Source organism: Trichechus manatus, unplaced genomic scaffold, assembly GCF_000243295.1.
Source record: "Trichechus manatus latirostris isolate Lorelei unplaced genomic scaffold, TriManLat1.0 scaffold00047, whole genome shotgun sequence".
In the NCBI taxonomy this organism is placed as follows: domain Eukaryota; kingdom Metazoa; phylum Chordata; class Mammalia; order Sirenia; family Trichechidae; genus Trichechus; species Trichechus manatus.
Window position 1 is genome coordinate 8999369 of NW_004443983.1, and position 17872 is coordinate 9017240.

At 42.7% G+C, this 17872-nt stretch overlaps 1 protein-coding gene across 3 annotated transcripts in view; it reads left to right on the forward strand.

Moving 5' to 3' along the window:
* The window catches only part of MCC (MCC regulator of WNT signaling pathway), a 326867-nt gene that overhangs the window by 251154 nt on the left and 57841 nt on the right, over positions 1 to 17872 (forward strand). For all 3 annotated transcript variants that reach the window (XM_004376987.2, XM_023731965.1, XM_023731966.1), the window contains exons 7-9: positions 9712 to 9858; positions 10844 to 10933; positions 12442 to 12590. In XM_004376987.2, the coding sequence (XP_004377044.1) occupies positions 9712 to 9858; positions 10844 to 10933; positions 12442 to 12590 (386 nt within the window). The remainder of the gene's footprint in view (positions 1 to 9711; positions 9859 to 10843; positions 10934 to 12441; positions 12591 to 17872) is intronic.

Sequence of the window (17872 nt, forward strand, 5' to 3'; positions counted from 1 at the left end):
AGATTTATAGGAACAAACATATAGTTTCTATAAATAAATTCTGATTTCGCATTTATTTGAGGGCTCCAAGAAAAGTCTTACAAAATCTCCAATAGTAGAATGGTTTTCTGCAAAATACTTGGCACACCCGGGACTTTTAGGAGGCAGTATTCCCAGGACTACAACTGCCTAAAGCTCATTAAGTGGAGCTTTTCTGGCCTGGTGATTCCCACCTTTCTACAGTGTAGAAATATCTCATCTCACCCAGCTTCATTACACCGTGAAATTATGAATTACAGCCTAATTGCCTGAAATTACAGCCACCCAGTGAGCACTGCTGCATATCATAAGTGAAACAGACTCGTTCTTTTACCACTAATAATAACGTTTCTAATCCTACTCGGGACTCATTGTCACCTTTCCTTCCTGCTTGTCACTCATCTGTGAACCACATTCACAGATGACTTCATCAGCTAACTCAGTCGCCTGGTCTGTGTGCCTTCAAGTGCCCTGGGAGACTGATGTGTCCCCATAGCTGACCCATCGTTATTATACCTGCCTAAGCTTCACACTTTCAGTAAACTTTCCCCCATTCCGGAAACTCACTTCCGAGGCCAACGCCACTGAATCTTTTTCTTTGGCAGCTCTGGCGCCAAATTCTTAATTGCCAGCATCTCAGTCTCTGGCTACACATTGTCTCTTGTGCTCTTGCTCTCTCACCCCTTTATTTATTTCACTTATTTTTTTTAACTTGGCCCTCAGGGGTGGAAGGATCAGCTAATTGCATTCCTCAGTTACAGGCACACTCATCATTGGTCTGTGCAAGGTCCCTCTTTGAATTCATTTCTTCCTTTCATATCCCATTTCCTTTCCCCCATTTGCGTATGTCCTTATAAGATACACAGTGGTTTATGTGTTATTTTTAATTCCCATAAATATTATTGTGTTATAGACTTACTTTGTTCCCCTCAGCACTCTAATTTCAAGGGCTGTCCATATTGCTGCATGTATCTAGTCTGATGTGTCTAAGTGCTTCCTGGTATTCTACTGTGTCCACCCATCCTGTTTCACTGTGGTCGACAGCTAGGATTGCCTCCCACTATTCCCCTACTACCATAAACAGCACTCCAGTGCATATACGTACCCTGTGCATGTCTCCTTCCGTCCCGTGTGAGAATTTCTCTGGAATACATACCTGGGGTGAGGTTGTTGAATCCTGGTGCGTGTATCCTTACTTTGGCCTAGTATTGCAGCAAGCTCCAGGATGGCTCACTTGCCCATCGTCTCACCAGCAGTACAGGAGGTCCCTTCTGCCCCTATATCCCTGCCAGTTTTTGTGCTTACTCTTGTTGCTTTCATCCCGTTCTTTTCCTGGGTTTAATTCTCTTGTTTCTGAAAAGCATATATCCTTAGGAAGTTCTTTCAGCAAAGGAATATGGGTGGTAAATTCTTAATCTTTGTCTGAGAATGTCTTCATTTTTGCCCCCACTCTTGACGATAGTTGTAATTAGTTTCCTATTGGTGCTATAACAAATCTTGCAACTTAGAATGAGACAAATTTATTATCTTCCAGTTCTGGAGGTCAGAAGTCCAAAATGGGTTTCACTGAAGCAAAATCAAAGTGTCAGCAGGGCTGTGTTCCTTCTGAGGCTCTAAGGAAGAATCTGTTTCCTTTTGCAGCTTCTGGAAGCTACTTCATTCCTTGACTCATGCCCCTTTCTGCATTTTCAAAGCCAGCCAGCAGCATAGAATCTTCAGATCTCTCTGACACTCCTGCCTCCCTCTTAGAATGACTGTTTTCATTACATTAGGCCCACCTGGGTAATCCAGGATAATCTCCTCATCTCGGGATCCTTAATCATGTCTGCAACTTCCGTTTTGCCATGCAAGGTAACATATTCACAGATTTCTGGGATTAGGACATCGATATCTTGGGGGGAGCATTATTCAACCTACCACGATAGTCTAGATCAGTATTGGATTCTTAGGGAGACAGTTTTTTAACGATATTTAACAGATTTTATTGAGACCAACACTGTCAGACGCTGTTCAAGGTATTGATGATTACAGTAGTGAATTAAACAGCCCTTCCCTCAGAACTTAAGGTATCTCTCCGTCTAGATCACTTTTAAATTATCTCTTGATTCTTTTTTCCCTACATTCGCGCTACAGCATGTCTTAGATACGAAGTTCATTTTTTTATCCTACTGTTTTCAGTTATCTATAACTGCATAACAAACAACCCCAGACTTAGAGACATAAAATAATCATCTATTGTTATCCTGCATGGTTCTGAGATTGACTGGGCTCAGCTGGGGCCGTTCTCACTTGGGGTCAGATGTGCTTTCAGTCAGATGGCGGCCTGGTTCAGAATCACCTTGAGTGTTTCCTTACTCGTATGTCTGGTGGTTGAGGCTGGCTGTCATCTGGTGCTGTTGGCCAGAACTCTCATAAGCATCCTCTCCACGTGTACTGGGCTTCCTTAGTGGCTAGGCTCCCAGGGCGAGTATCTCAAGAGAGAGCCAGACAAAACAGCACTGAAGTCATGTGGCATCCCTACCTCTTGTTGGAGAAAGTATCAAAGAAATTATGGATATATTTTAAAGCTGCCACACCTACTTAGCATGGGATGTTGTTCTTCAGTCTCAGGACTCAGTCTGTCTTCACATCTGGAAAACTTGCCTATTTCCTTTTCAAAGATTGTGTCTCTGTCACTCCCTGTGTTCTTTTCCTCTGGAACTCCTTTAAAAGTGTGTTGGTATCCCTAGTTTAGAATACCCAAAGGGCTGCTTAAGTTATTTTTTGGCAGTTCCAATCTCCACAGGTAATCTATAGCCTGAGTTAAAATAAACTAAAGCCATCAGATTTCCTGAGTTTAAAGCATCTCAAAATGGCCATATCCACAGATTTTAAAAGTGATAGTTAATCACGTTATTAAAACAGATTCAAGCATGCACTACAAAGCCAAAAAATATTGTCTGTATATTGAACATATGAACTGATTAAAGATGAAAATAAGAAAATAAGGCAATGATCAGAAGAACGTGTCAAGAATCTCTAATAGCTAGCAGTAAACATATTGATGAGTATAAGGGCTTGGGGTTTAATTACTATTTCTGAATAGCAACTGTCTTCAAAGGAGTTAGAACTTAAATCTGATAATTCATCTGCTTATCTGAGAAAATATTAATATTTATCATGCACAAAATAGCTAAATTTTCTTTGATGCACAGAATTCTTAAGAAAATATTGTTCATTATTTCAGCGTCTGAGTTTTGCCTGGGGATTAACAGCATCCGTGACAGACTGACTCATGCCATGACTTGGTGTCAAGATGAAATGGCTGGCTTAGAGATACGTTCTAGGTTCCATTTCCTGCGGTTTAAAAGGTTTCTTAGGATTATATTGTACATGACAATGTGCTTCAGTGTAGCTCAGGGATGGGCAACTGGCAGCATGCCTGCAGGGCTCCTAGCTGGCGTCTGAAAATACCCACCTCCACCATAATCCATTGGTTTATTGTGCCTTTTTGAAACTTATATTGCGTTCTTACACTTTAAAAAAATAAATAAAGTATGTTGGAGCTCCAGTCCATCACTTATGTCTCTTAACTACACTTACATTTTTTGTCTCTCTTTAGCTCCCCCATGCTGATTTCTGAGTTAATGTCTATGTACCACGTTCCAGTTCAGCAAATCTCTTTTCAATTTATCCAGTCTAGCATTAAACCTGTACATTGGTTATATTTTGTTGTCTACATTTTCCACTGGCCTATTTTCTCATCTACCCGTTCTTGTTTGATACCTATTTTTGTTTCACAGTTCCTTATTATTTATGTGTATTATTCTCTTTATTTTTTTTTAAGGATTCTAAGTTTGGTTTGGAGCGGTTTACTGATTGCTTCATTTTGATTTCTTCTAGGGTGCTTTCCTCTCCTGATTTATGTTGCTGCGCTCTTGTTTTATCCTCCTCTCTCTGCAGTCATCCTTCCATGTCAAGCAGCTTCCCAGTTGTCTTCCCTGGGTCTCCAGGGCTTTTAGTCATTGGAGGATTAAGTCCCCTGAACCCTCGTGATTTACAAATTAGGCCTCTGAGGCAGTGAGTGGCCTGGCATAATCTGGACGAGTTTGCTAGGTTAATTTGTAAATTTGGGGACCCACATTATGCAGATAGTATAAATTTGGACACCTCACCCAAATGTGTCACAGGTTCCCTGCACAGCCCCAGAGCTGCCCTCAGCCTATAGGCAGCACTTTGAGTCCACTCTTCACAGATGGGTGGGGCAGGAAGGCTCCGGGCTCTGTGGGGGGGGGGGGCAGCCTGCCTTGCAGGGGCCAGCTCTCAATCCCTGCCCCTCCCAGCACTCACATTCCAGGCTCCGCTCTCTACTCGCATGTCTTGGTACAGCACCACCTCCCTCCTCACCTCTCCAGCTTTATTTCTCTCTCTATTTCTGGCACCTGGAGATGTTGCTGTCTTTCTTTTAACCTTGGCAATGAATTTCTTTCTCATTGTTCCTTTTTATTCAGCATTTCCATGCATTTTTAATAGGAAGAGTGCCTATTTACTTTAGCTGAGGCTGTGCTATGCTGGAAATTTTCAGTTCTGTGTCCAGACAATTACTGCTCCTCTTTTCAGCCCGACCTGCCAAGGCTGAATCTTAAACCCTGCTATTGTTATTCTGGGTAGATTGGCCACCTCTCCTTGTATGTATATTATAGAATTTGACTTTTTCCATTCTGTTTCTTACATTAGAACTCTTTCTTTCATTTTGCCTTCTAGTAACGTGCCAAGGTCTTGTTTCTGCTAATACCCTGAACACATTCTCTTCATTGTTATGGTTTTAATCGTTTTTTATTCTTTACTGTTATTTTAATGAGGTCTCCAGAGTTTGAAGAAGTCACTGTTCAGTCTATCATCTTGAATAAAAGCGTTCAGCTGAGTTCTCAGTGTTGCTGTGTAAGCTTTTTTTTGAGGGGGGTGGGAGGAGACTCCTAAGTCAGCTTCGTTTTTCATTTCTAACATCTGCTATTCTCTCCCCCCCTCACTCCTGGCAGATGACTTCAAGTCTTTTAAAGAAAATAGAGACCATCAGACGGGAACCTGTCTGTTTCCCATCCTCCCTCTCTGATCTGCAGACTCACCCTTCTTATTGCCCATCATCTCCTCTCCATCCCTCCCAGAGAAAAAGGTACCCCCTTCTTCCTGTCCTCTTACTGCCTTTCTTTTTAACCTTGACCTTTCCCTTTCCCTTTCTCTAGCTTACATAGCGCCCCCCCATCCCCACCCCCACCTTCTCCTTGGGCAGACTTACCCACATCCAAAATGGCTAAATCTGCATATCCATTTCTGATGTCCTTCCCTCAAACCTATATTTCTAATTGTTGACTGAACATCCCCACTCAAATGCCTGAGGGTTTCCTCAAAGTCACCATGTCCAAAGCTGGCATCTCCATTTAAAAAAAAACAAAAACCTGTCGCCATCGCGTCAATTCCGACTCATAGCGACCCTATAGGACAAAGTAGTACTGCCCCATAGGGTTTCTAGTGAGCGGCTAGTGGATCCGAACTGCTGACCCTTTGGTTAGCAGCCGAGCTCTTAACCTGCTACGCCACCAGGGTTCGGCATCTCCATTTCTCCCTGCAAAAATCAACTCCTTAAGTTTTCCCCACTTTGCTGAGTAGCACCATGATCTGCCTAGACATCTCAGCCACAAATGTGGGTGTTTTTTTACCTCCTTGAATAGTTCTAGAGCTGCACTGGCCAATACAGTAGCTACTAGCCACATGCAAAATTCACATGAAATTAAATCAAATCAGATACAATTAAAAATTCAGTTCTTTGGGTGCAATAGGCACATTGCAAGTGCTCAGTATCCATGGGTGCCTGGAGGTTACCACACTGGACAGTGTTGCAGGAGGTTCTATTGGACAGTGCTGGTCTAGAGTTTACCCTCTTTATTCCCACTTCACTATGTTTGGGCCCTCACCATTCTCACCTGAACTATCAGTACACCTCTTGAATCATCTCCTTTCTCTTCCTCACTACAATCTATTTTCTTCTCTAATCAAATGATCTTTATAAAACCTTTTTCTCCCTTTGGGAATCATTAAGGAATACTCAAGAGAAGCAGGATTATGACATTTTAATGTTAATTTCCTTACTGGAAACCTTTCCGAGCCTCCCCATTGCCTTCTCTCCTTTCTTTGCTTCTTCAACAGCTATCAACTTTAAAGATTAAATTTTCCAACATTTCCTACTCTAGGCAGGCAGAGGTGTTCCTTCTTCCACAATTCCACACTCCCTTCTTGGTACCCCTTTGCAGAGCATGGTTCACATTGTGAAGATTGGCCTGACTCTGAGCCCCTGGAAGACACAAATCTTACCTTCGTATTCTACCGGGGTTCCAACCTATATAATGGATGAGCTTCTCTCCTATGCATCTATATGGGTGTTGACTATATACTAACTTTGAGAGAAATGAGGAAATGGCTGGTGAAATCATTTCTCAGATTGGAAAGGCTATGAAAGAAGATGAATGATTTTCCCACAAGTATCAACTCCTGCCTTAGGTTAGCCATAATTTCTAGCTATTCCCTGACTCCAAAACACTTATTTTGTAGAGAGGACCGTATTTCCTTTAACAATAGTATCTCTGATGAAACAAAGGTGAGAATAAAAGTGAGGACTTTGATAGCTGTGTCTCTGCACCTCTCCCAAGCCTTGTTGTTGTTACCATTGAGTTGGCTCTGGCTCACGGTGACCCCACGTATAACAGAATGAAACGTTGCTGGTCTTGTGCCGTCTTCATGATCCTTGGTATGCTGGAGTTCATAGTTGCAGCCATTGTGTAGTGCCTTCCAGCCTGAGGGGCTCATCTTCCAGTACTATATCAGTGTTTTGTTGTGATCCATAGGGTTTTCATTGGCTAATTTTTGGAAGTAGATCATCAGGCCTTTCTTTCTTGTCTGTGTTAGTCTGGAAGCTCTGCTGAAACCTGTTTACCATAGATGATTCTGCTGGTATTTGAGATATTGGCGGCATAGCTTCCAGCATCTTAGCAACATACAAGCAACCACAGTATGACAGACCTAAAGCTTAACCAGCAGATTGGTTGAAACCTTCATTTTGGTGCATTTATTCTTTTAAATTTAAATAATATCCCCTTCCCCAAGATCAAGATGGGGAAAAGCCTGTTTACCTCACCCAGCTGTCTCTCTCTTTCTATGACAGGCTCACTACACACTTGTCAGCTGGATTTTTTTCACTAGCTAACAATCATCATTAAATAATAAAGCATAGCCCAAAATAGGCATATTTATCCTCGTTTAGTTTTCAAAGACATTCTCTGGGTCCAAAGATTTTTAAATGAGAATGGATATTTTGATTTAGAAATTATTTTCAGCATGCACACGTGTGTGTGTGTGTGCATATGTGTGTGCACACTCTTTGGAAAATGATTAGAAGTAATCAAAACTGACAGTTTTTCTGTTTTTATTTTTTTGTGTCATCTAAATTTTCCTCAATGAATATATTTTGCTTTTGTGATTGGAAGAAGACACATTTTTAAAACATGAGTAGTTTTTAATGTAGATTTTGTAAAATTACCCGGGACAGTTTATATTTTTAAAAAAGCAAGACAAGTGGGCTCATCGGGATTCTAGGAGTAGACCACTGATTGTTTTGTGTACAGTTCAGACACTGTTTAGGTTTTGGAGGGATGTTGTTAACCTCGTTAATTATTCAGGGCCTCCTCAGACTTTCTCAGCAGTAAAAATTGAAATCCATGGTCTACCTTGGGGAGGTTTCCTCCTCAGATGGTTTGAGTCCCTGGTGTCAGGAAGCTGGCCTGAGGGGAAAATGAGCCCTCTCCCTCTGCCACGTGGCTTACCCGAAGCATTCCAACAGGCTGCCTCGTTCTTGGTTTGTCAGGCACCATTCCAAAAGGAGCCCTGTAATCTCTCACCAGCAATACCATTTGGCTTCAACCAGCATATGTTTTTCTAGTCTTTAAACTATTTTGAGGTCAGTGCTGTGTCTGGCGTGTTATGAAGATGACACACATTTCTATCAACCCACAGTGACTGGCAGCCACAGCAGAACATTAGGCACTTTTCAGCTGTTTCACTATTGAATGCAATTTGCTCTAAGGGAATTTTCCTATTTTGGCTTCTAATATGTTGATGAATTATTGAAATTTCAATTACTTTTGATTCCCAATTTAGCAGGATGGAGACATCCAAGATATTTAACATAAAAAGCTTTCCAGCAGCTTCTAGAGTAGATCCATGAGCGTGTTCTCTGCCCTTGCCCAGGAGGGTTTTGGTGTCAGGGCTGGTGCAGGGGTGTGGCTCTGTTCTTCCTGTCTCTGGGACTAAGTGCTGCATGGCCTTGAGACTCCCTTAGGTGAGTGCTTCTAAAGGTGTGGTCCCCTGATTGGCAGCATCAGCATCACATAGGAGCTTATAAGACATGGCAAGTCTCAGACCTCATCCTAAACCTACTCAATCAGAATCTCTGGGGAGGAGGCCCTGGAACCTGCTTTAACAAGCTCCCCGGAGGATGCTGGTACTCCTTAATGTTTGGAAAGCCCTTTGGTCTGTAGTCAGTTCGTCCTTTTAAGGTAGACATTCTACCATGATAAAACTGTGATCCAGCTAATCAGAAAAACCCAAGTTCTACCAGCTACCTTCACATATTTTGACCCTTCCCCCTTTGGAAGTCACCCGTAACCACAGAGAAGCAGAATTTGGGCATTTGAATTCTGAACAGGTAAATGTGTGTTTTAAATGTCAAAGGGCCCTGTGTTTCTTCTTTAAATGGGGCTATTTAGGTATTCCTTCCCGCTATCCCGGCAACAAGCCCCTCTTGAAGTCACTTGGGGAAAAGCTGTTTGTGCCATCACTGACCCTTCTCCTTAGTCTGTGCTCCCTCCCAATGCAGATATCTCTTTGAAACCATGCATACTGAATAACTTGCAGTTCTTCAAGCACAGCATGTCATCGTGATGCTTGTGCAGCTTCTTCCCCATCACCCACACAACCCACAAAGCCAGGCTTCCCTTGTCTGTTGTAACTCTGTACACCTTTAAGGCTCTGCTCCAGTACTGCTGCCCTTGTTAAGCTTTCTCTGCATGACCCTAGGTGGAATGACATTCTTCCCATTTTCTGGCGCAGTGGTTAAGAGCTCAGCGGCTAACCAAAAGGTCAGCAGTTAGAACCCACCAGCTGCTCCTTGCAAACCCTGTAGGGCAGTTCTACTCTGTCCTATAGGGTCACTATGAATCGGAATCAACTTGACAGCAACAGGTTTGGTTTATTTTGCTTTATAGCACTCTAGGCAGATATTTATAGCACTCACGTGCCCTTGTATTGAAATTATTTATCTTTTTCCTTCTCTGAGCTCCAAGTCACATGAGAGTGGAGATTCCATCTGGGATCCCTTATCTGCAGACACATGGGGCTGAATGAATAAACATTTCCTCAGACATGGTCTGCTTGAAGCTTCCAATGGCTTAGATAGCATGTTCACCTCATACTTGTGAAGAACAGATGATGGTCACTGGCAGGTCTAGCTAGGAATACAGTGACTTTTATATGGATGCAACCAATTTAGCTTTTCAGTGATGTTGAGCCCTTCATGTAAATAAAAGCCCACCATCCACCCATCTGGTTCTTTTGCTCTTTTGCCAGGGAAACTGCCAAATGTGTCTAAAGTTATTATTATTTCAGGTTCGAGAGCTTCAAACTCGACTACAGAGCGTGCAGGCCACAGGTCCCTCCAGCCCTGGCCGCCTCACTTCTGCCAACCGCCCAATTAACCCCAGCACCGGAGAGCTGAGCACGAGCAGCAGCAGCAATGACATTCCCATCGCCAAGGTGAGTGCCTGTGGACGGGCGGGAACTCCTCCTGGTATCTGGAAGCACCAGCCTCCGCCAAGCACGCAGGCTGCGCAGGCATGCGATTAGCTCAGCCAGGCCCCAAGGGCTTCCCCAGGGTCTAGTGCAGGGCTCCTCCACCAGAGCTGCAGGGAGAGATAACCTACTAATAGTTTTAAATCTCTCTTGGCTGCAACCTAGACGCCAGCTCTCATTAATCAAACGGCTGGAGAATGTCACAGCTGACAAGTCATTGTGGGAAGTAAGACGTTTTGTCAAGCTCTTCAATACTTTAGGGTGGATGGAGAGCTGCTCTCAAGGACTAAGATTCAGCCGAGTGGGGGACCCTGAGTAATGAACCAGTGATCTCCCCACTCAAGAGATGGACCGCCCTGTCAGCAGAAAAATGGATTGTGATAGTCAGGCTATGATGATTGTGAGAAACAGCACCACCCATGCTCTGCCACAGCCCCTAAATGCATAGGCTGAGTCTACCACGGACAGTCTGCTAATATGTGTGTCCTCTTGCCATGTAGCCTTACTAGTCTCTACAATACGGTTGGTTCTAAACTATCAAGTTCAGTATGTTAGGTTAAACCAGTGATTCCCAACCAGGGCCAATTTTTTCCCCCCAAGGGACATTAGGCAATGTCTGGAGACTTTTTTTGATGCTTACAACTGTGGAAGGATTGCCACTAGTATCTATTGAGAAGAGGCCAGGGATGCTGCTAAACATCCTACAGTGCACAGGACAGCCCTCACAACAAATAACTCTCTGGTTCAAAATGGCAGTGATACTGAGGTTGAGAAACCTTGGGTTAAGCTGATGGTAGAAAAAGTAGACATGTGGATTGTTTTTAAGAAATTGATTCATCATTTTAGTTGGCGTGGTTAAACAGTAGCCTTGTGTAAACAGCCTGAACAAGTTTTTCTGGGGAATGATGTGTAGTTTTCTGATAATTTTTTTTTTGTTATGATTTTTAAGATTGCTGAGAGGGTGAAGCTATCAAAGACAAGGTCCGAATCTTCATCGTCCGATCGGCCAGTCCTGGGCTCAGAAATCACTAGCATAGGGGTAAGTGTTCACGAGAGGCCAAACAAGAAACCATCCAATAGAGCTACACAGACAGTGACTTATGGATGATGGAAGAACTTCCAAAGTTCACCTCCAGTAAACCAGTTAATTATAATAATAAATCATACTTGATTTCCTTCCAAAGGATCAGATTAAAATATATAGTTGTTTCCACATGGTACATTATTTTTGCAGCTTTAAGGGAGTTTTTTTTCCTCTACTGGAAACTATTCAGAAAAATGATTTAGGTCTAGTTGCTGGTGATGTAGATGAAAGTCATGAAGTTTCTGTTTTATATCATTCTGCTACAAAAGACCGAGTCATGAAGCCGTAAAATAGCTTTACCTCTTGCACACCCTCTTGAAAGGGCATGTGCTCTCCAGTGAAGACAAACACTGCCTTTGAAATGTAGCCCCATGTGATGAAGGACCAGAACTTTCTAGCTTAGGACCAGAATTTTCATTTGTAGAGCCTGTGAGCCCTGCAGCTTTAAGAGCTGATGGATGGTGAAAAGGGATAGTTCCAGTTCTCTTAGGGATACTTTTTAGGATTGGGAACAAGGCTAGAATAACCAGCTATTTGATCCTCAGGGCTGGAGAGAGCCTAAAGAGCACTTTTAAGGCCCTAATGTAGAATTTTGCACTGAGCAAAAATTACATACTTTAGATCTCATGCAAAAAAAAAAAATTATGAAAATGAAGGAGTCGGCCCTTCTCCTTGGCTACAGTAACCAGAGATAATGGCCTGGATAGGGGAAGGCACAGGGGAGTCCAGACTTCCAAAGTTTTGTTGTAGCTGCTTTCAAGTCAGTCTTCAACTCATGGTGACCCCACAGACGAAGAGATCAGACCCTTGTGATCCATAGGGTTTTCATTGGCTGATTCTCAGAAGTAGCTGGCTGGCCTTTCTTCCTAGTCCATCTTAGTCTGGAAGCTCCACTGAAATCTATTTAGCATTACAGCAACATGCAAGCCTCTACTGATGGACAGGTGATGGCTGCATATGAAGTGCATTGGCTGGGAATCAAGCCCAGGTCTTCTGCACGGAAGGTGAGAATTTTACCCCTGAACCACCAAAGCCCAAGTTTAAAGTAAATTACTGTTCATTAATTCCTGAGTTCAGGGAGGCTTCCCTCCTACCAGTCAGCTTTGGTTTCTTCTTCCCATGTTCACCTGGCTTTCCTGCATGGAAGATGAGAATTCTACCACTGAACCACCATTGCCCCATCCAAAGTTTTAGAGACTATGATCCCCTCTGTCCTGCTGCCTAGTAACACATACTTGGAGGGTGCAGCTGTATTTTGATCCTGTTTTATATACAGCTTTCACAGTAGTTAGCTTTTTACACTAGAATTAAATTATACAAACTGAGAAAGATTAGGATAAACATCTCCTGGTGCCTGATTCTCGAGAAATGTCAGCTTTAAATTGCTTTGCGTGCAAAGCATGCCCCAGCAATCCTGAAGCAACAGACTCTGTCCAAAGGGAAATTAATGCTCACTCACACAGGTATCCAGCAGCGTGGCAGAACACCTGGCCCACTCCCTTCAGGACTGCTCCAACATCCAGGAGATCTTCCAAACACTCTATTCACACGGATCTGCCATCTCAGAAAGCAAAATTAGAGAGTTTGAGGTGGAAACGGAACGGTTGAATAGGTAAGGAGAGATCTTATATATCTGGGTGGGTGGGTAAGGGTGAGCGGAACGATGGGGCTTCTTCCCTATTACTCTGTTTTGTCATCTTCATAGTGGAGTAGAGAGGGAACTGGACTTGAAGTCAGAGGGCTTGGTCAAGTCCCGATTCCATCCATTTTGGTTTAGAGATGTCTTTTAACCTTTCTGAGTCTAACATGGGAGAATGACCATCCCTGCCCTACCTAATACAAAGGTTCTTGTAAGGATGAAATAAATAAAAGCCTTTTATAATGTGTCATGCATTTAGCAATGACTGTATCATCAAATCTCCTCTTCTTTTTTCTAGCTCGTTGTGATAGTCTGGGTGCTATCGTCAATCATTTTTACATTCAGCAGTGATTTACTGAGCAGGTGCTAGTGCCTGGCACTGTGGTTGGTGTTGGGAGTCAGCAGTGGATTGGTCTCTGCCCTTGGAATTCAGTCTGGCCATGACTGTGTTTCTTCTGAATTTCTAATCATATGAGATCCTTCATTTTAAATACAGAAGAAGACATCATAGCCAAGCTTAGTTTATAGTTACTGCACAGGTTTTGTTTCCTGTCTTCTCAGTTTATCAGAAGGGCTTACCCTATTGGAATGGTACAGAATGTCTCAGTGTCTTTATTACTCTTTCCCTTCCCTTTCCAAAAATCTTCTCAGGTTGGTTTGTGTATGTGACGTGGAGTGATGCTGTCTTGCTGGTGGGGTTGTGAGTTTCCAGCCATCTTGGTAATCAACAGAGTGCTTGCAGCAGTCAGGGCTGGCCCCACAGGTCGGGGCTCTGTGCAGCCACACACGGCATTGTGCTTAGAAGGACCTCACGCTTGCTTTACTGCTTTGCTGTCACCCTTTTAAAGTCTTAATAATTTATGAACAAGGGACCCCACCTTTTCATTTTGCGTTGGGCTTCGCATAGTAAGTAGCCAGTCCTGGGAAGAGTCCACACAGAGTGGTAAGTAGGTCAAAGATGGCCTGTGCGGCAGAGACCCACAGAGAGAAATTCCACAATGTTGAGTCAGAGTCCCAGGGGCGCCTTGAGCTACTCAGAACCAGCAAAGACAATTTGGTCTAGTCATTTCTGGGATTGACCAGGCATGCATTTACAACAGGCAAACTGGTTTGTCACTCTCTGCTCTTCCAGATGGCTACCTAATTTTATTTATGCTCTTTGAATTTTGTGCAATTCTGAGTCATTACATCCTATGCTAACAGTTCTATGTAGAATAATTTTACCATATATCCAGCTTGTGGATTCTTCCCAACAATAGAGGTAGTTTGAGTTTGTCCTCCTGCCTCTTGGCAAAGACTGGTTGTGTGTCATTCCAGCAGTGAAGGAGTTACTAAAACAGCAAAGGAGAAGGACCAGGGCCAAACCAGGGTAACCAGTTTGACTCACAATTGGTTCCCCAGTGGCAGAATGGACTGTTAAATTGCACCAAAGCATGGTGTGGCTGCCTTGACCTACAAACCTTCAGTGGGAGAACACAATAAGGGTTTGAGAGTCTTATGAACTAACCAGGAAGAAATGTGGATACCATTTGCTGTTCACCATTGCTCAATGCCATTCCCCTTGGGTATGGCAAACCTGAATAAATTGAATTATCATGTTAATCCTCCCTGATTTGAAACTGTTTAATATAGTTCTTGAGAAGTGAGGAAATGTGGCAATGTAGATCATTTTAAATCCTGAAATTAAATGGTTTTCCTATTAAATCCAGAATACTTAAGAGTGACAATCCTGATGATTACTGTGTAGCAGTAAAGAAGCAGCAGCCCTCTAAGTATCACTGGCCAGAGAGTGCTTAAAAATGGAATCAGATCTGCCCTTTGCAATTTAACAAAGTCAGATGCCTTCAGGGGGCCCTCTCCACAGAGTCTGGGATTTAACCAGCCTGCTTTGTGGCTGGACTTGGAAAGGTTCCTTTCTCCTCAGTTATGTGCACTCAGGAAAGACCACAGAAGGAGGAATGTTTGATGCTGGTAGTTCACATTACTGTGGTGCTTAGCAGTTTACAAAGGGCCTTCACAGAAGTGTCACTTAATCCTCAATTTGTTAGGATTGGGCAGTTCATTTTGCAAATGAGAAAACAAGGACTTAGCAGTTGAGTAACTTCCCTTGGGTCCAGAGCTATTAAATAGCCTGAGCCAGAATTCCAGCCCCTGCCCTTTGATCTCATGTCCATTGTTCTCTCTGTGATCATAGATGGTACTAGAACCTATGGGTTCCTAGAAACAGTCTATCAGTATGTCCTGATGCCTGTTATTAACCACCTATCTCAAAGTTAGAGGCTTGTTACTCTCAAAAATAAAGAGAAAGCCTTTAACTTTGTGATTGTGTGTGAGTATATATGTGGAGGGGGTAGGATTATACTTATCAAAAGTGTGTTTCATCATTCAACAAATCTGTTTTAAGCACAAATATGTGTTAGGCTATTTAGCATGCAAAGAAAAATTAAATAGGCAAGGTCCCTGCTTTCATGAAGCTTATATTCTGTGAGGGGAGATAGAAAGGAAACAAGATTATTTTATTCTCTGTTTCATTTAATTCTGCTCTAATTCTTAGTATTTCCTTTCTTCTGGCACCCGAGGGCTTCTTTTGCTGCTCTCTTTCTACTTGTTCAAGTTGTAAGGTTAATGTCTTGATTATGGCCCTTTCTTCTTTTTGAATGTGTGCATTTATTGCTATAAACTGACCTCTGAGCACTGCTTTTGTTGTGTCCCAAAGGTTATCTAGGATGGGTTTTCATCCTCGTTTGATTCTATGAATTTGTTTATTCCATCCTTACTTTCTTCTGTAACCCAGTAGTTTTTGAGCAAAGTGTTGTTCAGTTTCCATGTGTTTGATTTTTTTTCCTTGCTTTTTCTGTTATTGATTTCGACTTTTATGGCTTTATGATCAGATAAGATGCTTTGTAATATTTTGATGCTTTGGATTCTGTTAAGGCTTGCTTTATGGCCTAATATGTGGTCTCTTCTGGAGAATGTTCCATGTGCATTGGAAAAGAGAGTGTACTTGGCTGCTGTTGGGTGTAGTGTTCAGTATATGTCCATGAGATCAAGTTGGTTGATTGTAGCATTTAGATCTTCTGTGTCTTTGTTGAGCTTCTTTCTGGATGTTCTGTCCTTCACAAAAGTGGAGTGTTGAAGTCTCCTACTATTATTGTGGAGCAGTCTGTCTCTCTTTCCAATGCTGTTAGAGTTGAAACAAACAAGATTATTTTGAAAAGCTCCAAGAAGAAAATAAATAGGACCCTGTGACAGGGTAATGAGGGCGGGGTGGGATGTCTATTTTAGATAGGTAGTCAGGGAAGACTTCCCTGAAGAGGTGACATTAAGTTGAGATTTTTAAGGATAAAAAGGAGCAGCCATATGATAAGCTAAGAAGAGTTTTAGGGGCCGACTCATCAACCTTGAGGATGGAAAGAGGTCAGCAAGAAGTAGGAACTGTCCAAAGGCCAGTGTGACTGAAATGGAGTAAGTGAAAGGAGGCGTTCATGAGCAGGGGTGGCAGAGTAGGCACTGGCTGGGTTGCATTTGGATTTTGAGGCCATGGACAAAATTTACTCTTCATTCTAAGTATAATTGGAAACCACTGAAGAATTTTAAGTAAGAGAAAATCAAGATCTGATTTACAGGTATGACAAATGGAAAGGGAGGGGGCAAGCGTGGAAGCAGAGAAGTTATTGGGAGAATTATTGAGCAAGGGTTCAACAAATAGTAGCTATTGTGATGATACTGGTTTTCATTTGCCCCTGTGGAGGGTGGCTTATTGAAGTGTACCTGATGTTACTCTCATTAAGGCCTCAAGGTAGGCGGTGTCTCCTTTACCAGCTGTATCCCCAGAGCCTAGCACTGTATGTGGCACAGGGCAAACACAGAAAGGGTGTGTGGGTGACAGGATGGGAAGTGACCAAGGGACTTATTTTTGATTTCTGATTCACACAGAATCTCATGATTCTTTTATTTAGAGTTACTTCTTTATTATTTTGTCAGTTGCATTTGCTAAAGCATGTGATAAGCCCCCATCCTAACATGCATTCTGACCTGAATATAGGTTAATCCATCAACCCGTTGCCATTGAGTCAATTCTGACTCATAGCAACTTACAGAACAGAGTAAAAATCCCCCATCAGGACTGAGTTGCTGGACGGAGGGCTCTGGGGACCATGGTCTCGGGGAACATCTAGCTCAATTGGCATGACACTACATATAAAGATAATGCTCTACATTCTACCTTGGTGAGTAGTGTCTGGGGTCTTAAAAGCCTGTGAGCGGCCATCTAAGATACTCCACTGGTCTCATCTCTTCGGGAGCAAGTGAGAATGAAGAGAACAGGATACAACGAAAAGATTAGTCCAAAGGACTAATGGTCCACAGCTACCAAGACCTTCACCGGACTGAGTCCAGTACAGCTAGATGGTGCCCGGCTACCACCGCTGACTGCTCTGACCAGGATCACAACAGAGGGTTCTGGACAGAGCTGGAGAAGGATGTAGAGCATAATTCTACCTCACAAAAAAAAAAAAAAAAAAAGACAGATTGACTGGCCTAAAGGAGACTGGAGAAACCCTGAGAGTATGGCCCCCAGACACCCTTTTAGCTCAGTGGTAAAGTTACCTTCGAGGTTCACTGATCAGCCTGCGAGTGGACAGCCCAGTAAAACCATGAGAGTAACGAGGTACAGGAGTCCAGTGACAAGGCCCAGAAGGCAGAAGGGGAGTAGGAAGCTGATGATAGGGAACACAAAGTAGAGTAAGGATATTCTTGATGTGTTGTGAGATTGTTAACCATTGTCATAGGGCAACATTTGTAGTAACTGTTAAATGGGAGACTATTTTGTCCTGTAAGCCTTCATCTTAAGTGAGAATAACAGCACAATTAGAAGAGCGTAGTCAATGTCACTTAAATGTGTATGTAAAAAAAAAATTTTTGAAATGGCGTATCTTTGGCTATGTGTATTTTCACAAAAGAAAAAAAAAAAAAGTTGAGAATTTAGAGGGTTAAAATGTTGTGGGGTTGTTAACCAATGTCATAAAACAGCATGTGTGTTACTGTTATATGAGAAACTATCTGTTCTGTAAGCCTTCACCTGAAGTACAATAAAATATTAAAAAAAAAAAAAAAAAAATCCCCCATCGGGCTTCCAAGGCTGTAATCTTTACGGAAGGAAACCGCCACATCTTTCTCCCACAGGCAGCTGGTAGGTTCAAACCTTTTGGTTAGCAGCGGAGCACTTAACCACTGTGCCAGCAGGGCTCCTTGAA